Source organism: Lemur catta, chromosome 1 (genome assembly GCF_020740605.2).
Source record: "Lemur catta isolate mLemCat1 chromosome 1, mLemCat1.pri, whole genome shotgun sequence".
NCBI classification, from domain to species: domain Eukaryota; kingdom Metazoa; phylum Chordata; class Mammalia; order Primates; family Lemuridae; genus Lemur; species Lemur catta.
In genome coordinates, this window is record NC_059128.1 from 29,512,328 (window position 1) to 29,525,944 (window position 13,617).

The 13,617-nt window shown below is 52.0% G+C and overlaps 1 protein-coding gene and 1 pseudogene across 1 annotated transcript; one reads left to right on the plus strand and one right to left on the minus strand.

Moving 5' to 3' along the window:
• The first annotated feature begins 339 nt into the window (after positions 1-339).
• On the plus strand, positions 340-3,709 carry CCDC177 (coiled-coil domain containing 177). Its single transcript, XM_045554805.1, has 2 exons — positions 340-678; positions 1,579-3,709. The coding sequence occupies exons 1-2, from the start codon at positions 377-379 to the stop codon at positions 3,707-3,709; spliced, it is 2,433 nt and encodes an 810-aa protein (XP_045410761.1). The 5' UTR covers positions 340-376.
• An 8,598-nt stretch (positions 3,710-12,307) lies between these two features.
• Positions 12,308-12,820, minus strand: LOC123643782 (annotated as a pseudogene).
• Between the last annotated feature and the right edge of the window lie 797 nt (positions 12,821-13,617).

Here is a 13,617-nt window from a genome sequence, read left to right on the forward strand (position 1 = left end):
CCCGTATGAGTGTTCTTAGTTTTTCTTTAAAAAAATAATTATAGTTTGCATCAGGCACCATATTTCTACCCAGTTATGTGCTATCAAGTTTGTTTGCTCCTCAGGGTTCCCTTGAAAAACAAGCTGAGCGATTCCTTCATTCTACCCAGTTGGGGTGCTGAAAAACTAGGGTTTCCTGGTGATGTATCTATTTATATCTATATCTATATATATGTGTGTGCAGTATAATATACATAATTATTATATATATATGTATATTTTTTTAAACATTTCTCCGTCCTCTAAGCAAACCAACCAACACCCCGGACTGTCCACCAGGAGGCGCCGAGGGCAGTCTGAGACCTGCGGTACCTTCGCGGTGTAGAGGTGGAGATGGATGCTGCAGCGATGGAACCCGGCTTCCTTTTTACAGAATCAGTGTGAGGGAAGGGAGCAGAGCCGCGTTATTTTAGGGGGACTTTGTCGCACTCCCCCTCCTGCATGTAAGTCGCGTCTGGGGTGTGTGCTCCCCGCTCGCGGACCCCATGGAGAGATCCCGGCGGCGGCAGCTGGAGCTCCTTTCGCGGCTGCAGCCGGCAGTAACCCGACCCCGCCGGCGCGGAGACTGAAGCAGCGTAGGGGACCGCAGCGAGCTGCGAACAAAAGCCCCTGGCGCGGGGCCGGAGCCCAGGACGTGGGGTAAGCGAACCGGTCTTGGACAGGGGAGCTGCGGGCACTGGCGCGACCGGGATCGCTGCGCTCTAGAAGCCCACCCCACTGGGATGCGGTGGAGGAACTCGGAGGGCACCTGAGGTTGGGCATCTGAATCAGACTGGGGTGGATGGTACCGTTAGCACATTCAGACTTGGAGGAGGTTGGGCGCATCTGGGAGGATCCAGGCGCCTTCTCAGTCCCCCGCGAACACCCAGTGGAGGGGTGGGGAGTAGGGGCGAAGGAGGCGGGCAGAGCCCCTAGCAAGCCCTGGCTAAAGCAGGGACAAGAATTGATCACCCCTTCCAGAAAGGCCTTTGGGGATTTCTCTCAGTCCTTCCATCACCCGTGGTCCCCGCGCCCGGGTCTCCTTTGGCAGTGGGAAATCAACCATAAACTTCTCCCCTAAGCAAATGGGGTCCTCTCAGAAATGCACTTTGGGATGAACAGGCCTCTTCCTTTTTTGTTCCTGCAAAGCTGCATCCCAGCAGCCCGCCTAAGCTACAAACAAATACGCTAATCCTCCCGGGAATCCTCCAGCGCCTCCCTCGCTGGCTGCTGCCTGCACCTCGATCTTTTCATTTTAACTTGCAGCAGGCAGAGGATGCATCTAGCGGGCCAGGCGCCCAGAGGAGCCTCGCCACAGGCCTGCGCTCTGCATTCGGGGCTCAGGGAGATTAAGGCTGCTCTCTGAGCTCGAGGGCCCGCCCCGCCCCCACCCTGCCCGGCTCCCAGCCTGGGTCTTCCGGCATCGGTTTTATGATTTACGTTCCACCAGGCTTCCGAGCCTAATCCGAAAGCGGATTAAGTTGGGAGGGGTGAATACGGGTGAGGAGGGGGGAACAGCTCTGAAATGTATTCCTTGATGTCCCGCCTTGTCATCCGCAGAGATCCCAACAAAGGACGGGGCTCAGCCATGGTGGACCCGGTGCCTGAAGAGGAGAAGGCGGGAGCCGAGCCGGCTGGCTCGGGAGAGGACGGGGCCGCAGCGTCCGTGCCCCCTGACGCCCAGGGCGCCCAGCAGCCCGCAGCAGCCTCGGCCTCGGCCTCGGCCTCCGCGGCGGTACCCCGCAAGGCTGAAGTGCCATGTGCAGCAGAAGGCGGGCGGCGGGAGCAGTCCCCACTGCTGCACCTCGACCTTTTCAACTTCGACTGCCCGGAGGCGGAGGGCAGCCGCTACGTGCTGACCAGTCCCCGCTCGCTGGAGGCCTGCGCCCGCTGTGCCGTCAAGCCGGTGGAGCTGCTGCCACGGGCCCTGGCCGACCTGGTGCGCGAGGCCCCAGGCCGCTCCATGCGGGTGGCCACTGGCCTGTACGAGGCATACGAGGCGGAGCGGCGCTCCAAGCTGCAGCAGTGCCGGGCCGAGCGCGAGCGCATCGTGCGTGAGGAGAAGCGGCGCCTTTTTACACCGTTGGGCCACGCGGCCGCCGCGGTCTCGGCTCCAAGCGCGGGCAGCAGCAGCAGCTGCAGCAGCGCCAGCCTCCCGGCCTCGCCCGCACCGCGTGCGGCCCGCAAGGCATCCTCCAGTCCCTCCCCGGCCCGGACCCAACCTCCGCCAGCGGGTTCTCGGACAGGCAGGAAGAGCCACTCACTGGACTCGCTGTCTCGCCGGCGGGAGGGTGCGGTCAGCTCTGAGTCGGGCGCGTCGTCATCGTCCTACAGCGGGGAGAGCTTGCGGGAGCTTCGCTGGCCGCCGCGGGCTTCGGCCAGGAACAGCTGTCCGGCGGGGTCGGCGTCCTCTGCCATCAACCCTCTGGGCCGCCCATCTGCCCTGGCCCTGGTTCCGATCACAGGCCGAAGCTTCAGCCTCGGTGACCTGAGCCACTCGCCGCAGACTGCCCAGCACGTGGAGCGCATCGTGCGCCAAGTGCGTGCGGAGCGGGGCCTCCGCGGGGTGCCGGAGCGCGACCGGAAGATCGCGGCGCTCATGTTGGCGCGGCACCAGGAGGAGCGCCTGTTGCTGGAGCAGCGCGCCGCGGCCCACGGCCAGTGGGAGCAGCAGCGTGTGCGCGCCGAGCAGCGGCGGGAGCGCGAGGAGCGCGAGAAGCAGCGCGCCCTGGAGCAGGGCCGCCGAGCCTGGGCTGCGCAGGTGGAGGAGCGGCGGGGCCGCCGCGGCCGTGAGGAACGCGAGGTGGCGCGGCGGCGGCAGCGGCAGTACGAGCGCAGCGAGGAGCGGCGGCGGGAGCTGACGGAGCGCCAGGGCCTGCTGCGGCGGGAGAAGGCGGAGCGCGCGGCCCAGGAGGACCGGCTGCGCAAGCAGCAGCAGGAGCAGAACCTGAAGCAGCGGGAGGAAGGCCTGCAGGAAGGGCGCGAGCGAGCCGAACAGGTCCGCAGGGAGCGCGCCCAGCGCGCGGCGCGCGCCAAGCTGCGGCAGGAGGGCCAAGTGCAGAAGGAGAAGCGGGAGCTGAGCCGGGCCGAACGGGCGCGCCACGAGGCTCTGATTCAGGGCCGGGCCCGGCAGCAGCAGCAGGAGCGAGAGGGCCTGCGGAGCTCCCTGGAAGCCAGCTTGGGCCGCGCGCAGGAGAACTATGAGCATCTGGTGGAACAGCGCACCCGGGAGCTACGGGAGCGGGCCCGGCGAGAGGAGCTGCAGGGGCGGCGGGCCAAGGAGGCAGCCGAGCGCAAAGAGCGGGAGCATCAGGCGCACCTGGAGGCGCTGGCCCGGGCAGGGGAGCGACGGCTGCAGCACGCGGCGCAGGTGGCCGAGGAGGCAGTGCAGCAGAAGGCGCGGCGCGTGGGCCAGAGCCGGCTGGAGAAGGAGCGGGCCCAGCGCGCCAACAAGGAGAAGGTGGAGAGGGACGAAGATTGCCGCCGGCGAGAGCTGCTCCAGGCAATCGGGCGCAAGCTGGAGCGCAGCGAGCAGCTGTCGCGGGAACGGCGCAGCGCGCTTGAGAGCGCCCGCTCCACAGCCCGGGCCTCCTTCCACGTGCGCGAAAAGGTGCGCGAGGAGACCAACACGCGCTCCTTCGACCGCATGGTGCGGGAGGCCCAGCTACACGCCAGCCTGGACCGCAAATGACTGCAGCTCTTTGCCTGCCAAATTGGCACTCACAGCCCTGTGGGGCCTCCCTTGGCCACTTTGACCATCTGTGGGAGTCCCACTTGGAGCACAGCACCGTACCCTTTCCAGGCTTCTGACCAATGAGGCAACGAGAGGATGGACATGTGGGACCTGTCCGCAGGCCCCCTTTGTTTTTAAAAACTTAACTTCGTTTGGAGATGACATAGCACAATCTTTGCCCACATTCACCCGTGGTGGCTCCTGTGCCGGCCCTTGCCAAACTTCCCTATGTGTTTCTTGGGCTGGAATAGAGAGGAGCTGGGGGAAGGGGGCTGGTCGAGGCTGGGGAGAGGGTCCCCTAGGAGACAGCGCGGAAGTGGTTGCCCCCACCCCTTCTGCAGCAGTGGCCCCAAGCACCTTCCTTGCACTGGTGTCTGAGACTACTCTCTGCCCCCCCCCGCCATCTTGCAAATATGCCAAGCCGCACAAAACATGGAGGCCTCCCAGAAAAGCGCAGCTCTTCCAAAGTGTCACTTCCCAAGTGACCCCAGAAGCTATTGATTTGTGTATATTTGACTCTTAATCGGCCACCTGAGCAAATTCTCATCTTAGTTCTGGTAGATTTTCAATTGAATCCCCCAGGTTTTCTAGTTAGACAATCATCTGCGGATAATGTTCAATTTGTGTCTTTTCCCCCCCTTGCTCCTTATTCTACCAAGTGTCACAGGAACTCGCTTGGTTTGGTGATGCTGTTTAGCTTTAATGGAAGCCTCCAGCCCCTGTAGGAGGCAGTTCCTTCAGCAGCAGTGTTCCACCTAATTAAGCTTCCTTGCAGGGTGGTTTCAGAGGAGGCGGTGCCTGATGCCGCCTCCCAGAGTGGGGCCCACTCCACGAAGACAGCAACCATGCCTTAAGAAGCAGCGCTACCTTATGTGCCTGCCCAGGCCATTCCTGCCTAAATCTCCAGCCTTGGATGCAGTCTCGAGGGTGGGCCCCAGAGAGTTTGGAGTGTAGGATTCCCTCTGTGAAGGAATCATCTCAACTGCTCTGAGGACAATTAGGGTATCCTTGGCTGCTTCACTGTGGTGGCTGGAGAGCTGGAATTGCCTCTTTGTTGAGAGTTGTGCTCGCTATTGTTGGCAGTATATCTCCTTCCCCCACCCCCAGGAAAAAGAGAGTCTCCCCTTAAATTTCCTGGTATCCTCTCACCTGTGATTGAAAGTATTTAATTGGTTTCTCCATGCCTCACCTTTCCCATCAGTACTCCTCTCCTGGTACCTCAAGTTCTGGATCCAAAGCACCGCTTCAGTATTATTTGTTGGTCTTCTTTGTGCCTTTCTTAACCTGGAGCTGGGAGGCAGGCAGACTGCTGTTAGCCTAGTTTGTTTCTGGGAATATGGATTCCTGGCATTGGAAGAGGCAGTGCATCAAGGACAGATGGTCATTTAGCCTCTGGGGGGAAATACTCATAATACCAAGCCATTCCCCAGTCCAAAAGGTCGAGTTCAGTTGTCATCAGGCAATTTTAACCCTTAAGAGTGCTTCCCTCCCGTGAAGCTAAAGTTGGTCGCCTGCCTGCTGTATCCACCCATTGACTCTGCCTTCATCAGGGAAGGTGGGAAGCAAAACATCACTTTTACATTGAATCAGGATCAGTAAATTAAAAGTTACCAAAAAAAAACCCGAAAAGGAATCAGGGTAGAGAACTACTACATTAGACATATTTCATGTATATTCTACTGGGCAGAATTGTCTCTAAAAAAGGCTGGTTATTTTACACACACACACACACACACACACACACACACTTAACTTCATCGACCCTTCACCCCTAACCCATCACATGCCAGCAAGTATAAAAGGAGTATTGTGTAGAAGGATGCAGTCCTTAGGTGTTATGCTTAAGATGTTGTGAAACCAGAAAAGTAGTTGTGTACCAAGGTTTATTTCTTGAATGAGTGAATTTTTCCCTCAAATTTTCTTCTTGTTGATAACGGTTGTCAGTGAGTTGTAATAATTGGTATTGTCTGTGAGTCACGAACATTTAACTGAAAGGATAATGTGATTCTGGTTCTTACCTTGTAGTTCCTAAGTTGGTAAAGGGCTTTTGAAACCATCATAGAAATTTCTACCCTAAAACCACTTACTTCCAAAGTATGTGCATTCGTTTGAGGAGACAATCTGATTTTTTGAACAAGGCACTGAAAGGTAAATAGGTGATCTTACCTGACCTTTACTCAGTTTTTTTTTCTGACTTACTGAGTGACTTTAGATAGATCACCTCTCTGTGCCTTGGTTTCCCCTCCTATAGAACGGGGATCATGATTTCTGCCCTCCCTTTCATACAAGCACTGTGAGGAAGAATCAGAATCCAAGTGGTGTTCCCAGTTCTATCACTCTGGAACTGCAGGTGCTATAAACAGGAAGGACCATGTGACCGTACTATGGCCAGAGAGTGTGATGTACTATCATGACCTGGTGCAGAAAAGAGTAGTCTTGAAAAGCACATTGCATGTTATAGTGTCACATGTGATGCAAAGGCCTGGGCCTGAATGTCACCGAATTAGAGGTTTGTACGTGGAAGTACCATGTAAAGGCAAAAACTTGTAGATTCTTAAAAGAATAGAAACGAATGTAGCCAAGTAGAATTAAACAGAAACAGAAGCCAAACCTAGTGACAGTAAAGAATAGCTCCTCCAAATTCCAGATCACCCACTAGAATATAAACCCACCTCTATATTTTAGAATAAGTGTCCATGTTGCTTCCTGAGGAGGAGCAATTTCCAGAATCTCTGTTGGACCCTTTATTTATATTCTTTCCTTTGAAGCAATGCCAGAGAGGAGAGTTGTTTCTTATTCTGAAGTGCAGAAAGAGAACATTGGAGGGGGAACAGGGATGGTGGGTGGAGAATGGCTCCTGATGCATATTCTGCTGGGCAGAACTGTCCCTAAATGACATTCTAACAAATGCTCAGAATTTGCCTGAGAGCACCATGCTGGAAGTTTTCCTGCCATCCAGGGAATTGCAGCCTTGAAGTGGGGATAGATCTTCCCATCTGCCCTCTTGGGATATCCCCTTGTTCAGAAAAGAGAGGATGTGAAGTGAGGCAAGGAGAGATGGGAAGAGTTGGAAGAAGCTGTAGTTGGGTTCACTACCAAGGAAACAAGCAGGACAAAACCATTTCAAACAAAATCATCGGTGAAGCTTAGTCCAGTGTCCTGCTCAGACAGTGACCAATGCCTACACCATATTTGGACAGGAAGATGGAGGTTTCCTTTTGAAAGCACACAGACTGTGAGTCTGCAGTGGGGGCAGTAACCAGGATTTGCCAAAGGTGAAAAGTGTGGCATAGTGAAGATATATGAGATATATATGAAGATATATATGTGTTCAAGCCATTCTTTAAAGTCCACCACTTACCATTTCTTCTCCTTCAAAAAGTCCATTGAAACAGAGATGACTCTACGTAAGCAGCTGTATCTTGTTTACCATTGAATCCCCTACAGCCCATGCTTTCACATCTCACAGAAATACTGGATGGAGAGAGCGATAGAGGGATGGATGAACAAACAAATGGTGCAGAGGAAAAGTGTATAGACGAGGTAGGGAGGACTCCAGTCATTCAACAAATTCTTTGAGCCTCCTATGTGCCAGGCACAGCTCTTGGTGCTGGGGAAATCATCTCTCTGATCACTGGGCCCTAGGGAACATGTGTACTGCGATGTCATGAGCAGACACCTTTGTTTCCATGATGGGCTTAACTACCTTCAAACCTTTTCCATTTCCTGGGGACAAGCTGTCCACCAGTCAGTCATTATCTAGTCACTGTTGCTCTCTTTCCCTTGAAGGAGCCTTGATTAATCAGGTCAAATTCATGTCATGCATTTAATCAGTTTTAAATTACAGTAAAAAAGAGAGGGAGATTAATCACGTTCAAGGGCATTATCTGTCATGCTTTTAAGAGAGGCAGCTTAAATAATGATCGTGGACCCAAAGAACCGAGCCTCAGGCAGCACAGAGTCCTAATTCACCAGAGTACCAGCTCCATCATTCAACTGTCCTTGCTGAGATAAGAAAGTCAACATTACAGAAGTATTTCCAGTTTAAAAGCCCCAACAAAAAGAGATATCTGGTCAATACTGAATTGATGAGAATGTTTAGTGAACCAGAATATCCCACTTCTTAAGCCTTCCTGGTAATTGAGCCCCTAGACAGACTACGCTAGGTAGACTTGCCTTTTCTCCACTGTGTGACTATATCTCCACCCTGCGTGCCCTAGAGAAACATTTGGCAGAGGAACATAAGGAAATTTGGCATTTCTTGGCACAACCTGGAAAGTGACTTTCAAAGACCCAGTGGCAGAAATCTCTCAGATCTAGAAATATTGTTTTAGGCCTTATCTGTGGCACATTTGACTTTGGCTGTCTGGTGTAGCACCCGAATATTACACCTGAGCACATGCTTTGGTTATGTGTGTCTTTAGACAAGAACACCCATCCATCGCCACACGTGCTCTGTTACACAGAGCCCTGGCACTCTCCCTGCATGCAGTTCTACCAGCCCCGTGCATCTCCTCAACAATCCCCCAGCTCTTCACCCCGGTGCTGCTTTGGTTCCCAGCAGGTCAGGGCTGGGACAGCAGGTAGAGTTAGTAGCAGGTGTTAGGATGTAGGATATGGGAGGGTATCATTCTGAGGAACACTGATAACATCATGATTTGCAGTGTTATTACTTCCAAATTCATCAAATACAGTCATGTCCCCCATGAGCACAGAAACCTAACCTAAAGTGATTTTTAAATTAGCTGCCATTCTGAAGTGTCCATGCCTTTCTTCCTCTCTACTAGTACAGTGTTGATGGCGTGTTCATGTGTCAGACACTTGCACAATTCATAGGACTATCAGAAAGATGATCCGTATCTACTGTGTTTGAGCACACGTGTGTGCATGCACACACAGAGACACAAACACACATGTGCCCCTACCGATCCCAGCATCAGTGTTCTCGCAGTGTTCTTGCAAAGGGAGGGAACCTGTAGGCATCTTGTTCTTCCAGGGAAGGACAAGCTCTGGGAAAATGAGCTGCCCCTTGGTGGGGGTCCATTGCTCTCACCTGCCTCCAACCCCAATGCTCTGACCTGTAAGTGTAGTGTCCACGTTTCCCAAATCTATCACTGAGCTTCATGGTGACAAAGGATTCTCATGCTGCCACTGCACTTGTCCTTCCCATTGTGTTCTCTCAGGGTGAGAGATTGACTGGGAAATGGAGTTAGAGTCCAAAATGTTGACATTCAGGAACATCTTGATGTAAGAGAATGACTGACATCCACAAAGTTTTGAAAATCCAGTCCATGTGGTTACCACACATTCAAGGCAAAGAGTTTGCCAAAGAAGCTAGTGTTTTGGCCTATGCAAACTATTCCATACTCTTCCACAGGCCCCTCTTGTCGGCTGTAAGATGGAGACACTAGATCCTACTTGGTAGGGAGTTGTTATATCAGTTAATGCTTGGGAAGCAGTTAGCACAGTCCTTGGCAAATAGTATTCAATTCGTGGGTACTGTTATTCTAAACTTGGGAGGATGGTAAAGGAAGAAATGGGGCTAGGTTGCACTTAAACCAGGTGGTCCTGGTGGACACCAATCTTGGATGGTGGCCCTTTTGGGGTTGCCTGTATCCTTTGCTGTGTAGCAATCCTCCAGCCATTCCAAAGGAAGGGACTCTGGAATAACGGTGTCCCTGGTAATATGCAGTATTCCTGGGGTTTGGGAGGAGAAGGGATTGTTTACCAAATTACCTTGTTTGGCAATAAAATTGACATCTGATGATAATTTTGGGAATTTTATTTTAAGACTTCCTAAATAATGACTAAAATGACTGAGTGCTTTAAAATTTGTATATCTTTCTTGGGCAAAAGAAGGTATGCTTCTGTCCTGGTGCCACCCAAATTCTATGATAGCATCTTTAGGAGAGCCAAGTAGAAGTGGTTGTAGGAGAACAACTGCTTTGGGGGGACTCTGGTACTGCAGGATGTGGTGGTACCTGGCAAGAATTCTGGGCCACGTGGCCATCTCTGCTATGGCAACATGGGAATGAGGAAGAGGGTCCAGGAGACCAAGCTGGGAGAGTGCTGATAGGCTCAATGTAGGAGCAGATGCTGGAGCAGGAAGGAGAAAGGTGGATGTGCCTTGGCATCTCTTCATCCTCAACAAATGACTTTCTCTGAGGAGCCTCAGCAAATGTCCCCGATCTCCTTTCCTGGCCCTGTAGACAGCTGCTTGGAGGTTAGCTTCAGCACTGGGTTTGTGGACATCCATTTTCCACTCTGGATGCACATCCATGCACAGAGGTGCTGAACAGGTAGGCTGGCCCGTGCTGGCTCTCACTGTGCATGGGGAAGTGAGGACGAAGAGTGTGCCAAGCTGCCAGGAGCTCTCCCATTTGTTCACCTTTATTCTGCCCTTGGGTACCCTAGAGGGAGGCCCCAGTAGAGCTCAGAGGCCTACTGAGCCCTCAGCAAAATAGTAGAGCAGGCAGAGTGCAACTCCCAGGAACATCTGCTTGTTTGAAGAGAGCCTGCAGGGTAAGCAAGCAGAGTGATAGTAGAAGGGAACAATTTGCTAATGCTGGGATTGCAAGAGTAATGACAGCTAATAGCTAATGCATACTAAGCACTTACACTGTGCAGGTGACTGTTTTAAGCACAAGATCTCCATGAGGTAGGTACTATTATTATTCCCATTTGACAAATGATAAAACTGAGGCACCAAGTTTAAGCAATTTGCCCATAGTAAACAGCTGGTGTTGAGCAGAGCTGGTTTAGACTCAATCTGGCCATACAGCACATGCTTTTAACCAGTATGTTCTATTGCTTCTTGGGAATCAGTGGTAATGATATTTTATAACAAAGGAGCCCTCCTGGAGCATCCCAATGCCAGCCATTTGAATCACTGCTCACTACACCCACATGTAAGGTCTGCAGGGAGAAAGCTCAGACCTCATTTGGACCAGGTGGCACTAAGGGTGAACTGAGACTCATTGCCCAGAGGCAAGATAAGGGACTCTGGTGCTGACCCTAAAGCTCACCACATTTTGGATGGTGTATGTTCTAGAGCAGACGTACTCAAAGAGTGGGCCCTGGCATGGTAGGATCAGCATCAGATATTCCATGGTGGGACCATCAGTCTGTGTTTTCACAGGCTCTTCGGTGATTTTGATGTACACATAAGTTTGAGAACCACTGCTCTAGAACTGTGCTTTCCAAATCAGTAGTCACTAGCCACATGTGCCTATTTAAATTAGTTAAATTTAATAATAAAACTAAAAATTCAGCTCCTCAGTCTTACTAGCCAGCAAGTGTTCAGCAACCACATGTGGTTGGTGGCCACCAATTGGATAGCACAGATACAGAATATGTCCGTCATCACAGAAAGTTCTATTGGGTAGCCCTGCTCTAGAACCTTACTACTCCAGAGTGCGGTCCACAGGCCAGTGGCAATAGGCATCACCTGAAAGTTTGTTAGAAATGAAGAGCTCAGCCCCACCCTAGACCTTCTGAATCCAAATATGTTTCTTTCTTTGGCAATGTTCCCACGTGCTTCATGTTGCACATTAAAGTTTGAGAAGCATTGCTCTAGAAGACAAATCTTTTTTTTTTAATTTAATTTTAAATAACAATGGTGGTTTTTTTTGTTTTTTTTTTTGAGGCGGAGTCTCACTCTGTTGCCCTGGCTAGAGTGCCGTGGCATCAACCTAGCTCACGGCAACCTCAGACTCCTGGGCTCAAGTGATCCTCCTGCCTCAGCTTCCCAAGTAGCTGGAACTACAGGCATGCGCCACCATGCCAGGCTAATTTTTTTAATACATATTTTTAGTTGTCCGGCTAATTTCTTTCTATTTTTTAGTAGAGATGGGGGTCTCGCTCTTGCTCAGGCTGGTCTCGAACTCCTGACCTTGAGGGATCCTCCCGCCTGCCTCGGCCTCCCAGAGAGCTAGGATTACAGTCATGACCCACTGTGCCCAGCCTAGAAGGCAAATCTAAATCAAGCTCAGTTTGTATGTGTGGCAAACTGCCACTGGTAGGTTCTCCTTGCCTCCTCTACCTCCTTGTTCCTTGGCAACTCTCCCTCCTGGCAAATTTGTGTCATTTGGGGCTTGGCTCCAACTTCCTAGGCCACCAGATTATGATATTTTGTTTTATTTATTTAATTTTTCAGGATTAAATAGTTTTTATTTGGCTCAGACCAGAGGACTTCTATGTATTTGTCAATTTTCTTCTCCACATTCTTTTTTTTTTTTTTTTTTTTTTTTTGAGATAGAGTCTCATTCTGTCACCCGGGCTGGAGTGCTGTGGCATCACAGCAACCTCAAACTCCTGGGCTCAAGCGATCCTCCTGCTTTGGCCTCCCAAGTAGCTAGGACTACAGGCACCCACCACAACGCCCAGCTAATTTTTCTATTTTTGGTAGAGATGGGGTCTCACTCTTGCTCAAGCCAGTCTCGAGCTCCTGACCTCAAGCGATCCTCCCGCCTCGGCCTCACAGAGTGCTAGGATTACAGGCGTGAGCCACCGCACCCAGCCTATTCTCCATATTCTTTGAGGCTGCTTTCTGTAGCCTTATGAGTTGTTTTTTCTTCTAGTGATCTTGGACTTCTCCCTCCTCTTCTCCAGGGTGGCTGTCACTGTCTGGTACCAACCTCGTGAACCAGGCGTCTCAGGTAGAGACTTTCTCGTAGGCTTCACACACACAACCCTGAGGGCAGCAAGAACCACTATCCACTTTTTCTTGTCATAGGACAGTGGGATCCCATCAAACACCTGAGGTGGTCCAGGGCAGCCTGGCCTCCCTTGGTCCTGGGGGACAGCCTGCCTCTCATGCACAGGCCACCAAAAGATGCGTCTGGGGGCCTGGAAATGGTAGGGGCATAGGGCAGGGTTGGTGTCCATCCCCTTGCAGAAGAAGGCCTGGTACTTTAGCTTGTTACTATAGAAATTGCTAGAAATGTCGATGCCCTCATAGCACACAACCATCACCTTCTGGCCCAGCAGTACCTGCTTGACCACGATGGCTGCCAGGCAGCCCAGGAGATGGCTTTGGCCACCAAGCGCCAGGACCTGCCCCTCTGCCATCTTCGGCAGCTGCCTGGGCAGATCATGATATTTTAGAGCTTGAAGGGAAATCAGGTACCATTTGTTCATTTGAATGATATGAACAAGGCCCCTCCCCTGGCCGGAATTTAGAATGATTTAGAAGGTAATAGGTTGTATTTATCAGGGAAGAGAAAATCTACTGCCGGTCTTCTTTAAAGTTCTTATCTAAACCTGATGAAAGTTGCCAAATCGCCTTGAAGCTTTCAGTTAGCTTGAACGCTATGAAATTGTCAATATTCAACTGTTTTTGACCTACAAAGCAGCAGACAGGGGGGTGGCAGGTGCCCTAAATGGGCTGTCTGAAGTCCCTGCTGGAATTTGGGTGCCCAGATGACTGGGGGATCCAGGTCCCATGAGGGGCTGGCACAGAAAGTTCAAGGGCAGCCTGCTGGTGTGCATGAGCAAAGGGTGGCTTTTCTGCCTGCACTAACCATAAATTTACATCAGTGCATCTAAATGGCCAAGAGCCCCCTTGGTCTCTTCCCACAAACTGGGCTGCACAGCAGTTCATTTCCCCAGAATCTGCAGACTCTCCTGCAGAGGCTGTGCCCTTCTGTCTGATGTGAGCTCCCAGGAGTCCTGCAGAAACCCAGGCAATCGGCACACTGCTGCCTGCCCAGAATCCCAAACAGCAAACCGCGGGGCAGGCTCCCCGTCCCTCCGCCACAGCGCTGTCCAAGCTCCCCCGTCCCTGGCACCAGTTCTGTCCTCCAAGAGCCCTTTCTCTCCTCTCACTGTGGCTTTTCTACAAACCCACTTGTTACCAAGTGGCAGAA

What these genes read in the sequence shown, in the direction of transcription:
- CCDC177 (XM_045554805.1), top strand. Translation starts at nt 377, where the DNA reads ATGCTGCAGCGATGGAACCCGGCTTCCTTTTTACAGAATCAGTGTGAG. An exon ending in GCCGGAGCCCAGGACGTGGG is followed by an intron (nt 679 to 1,578) that starts GTAAGCGAACCG and finishes TGTCATCCGCAG; the next exon opens with AGATCCCAACAAAGGACGGG.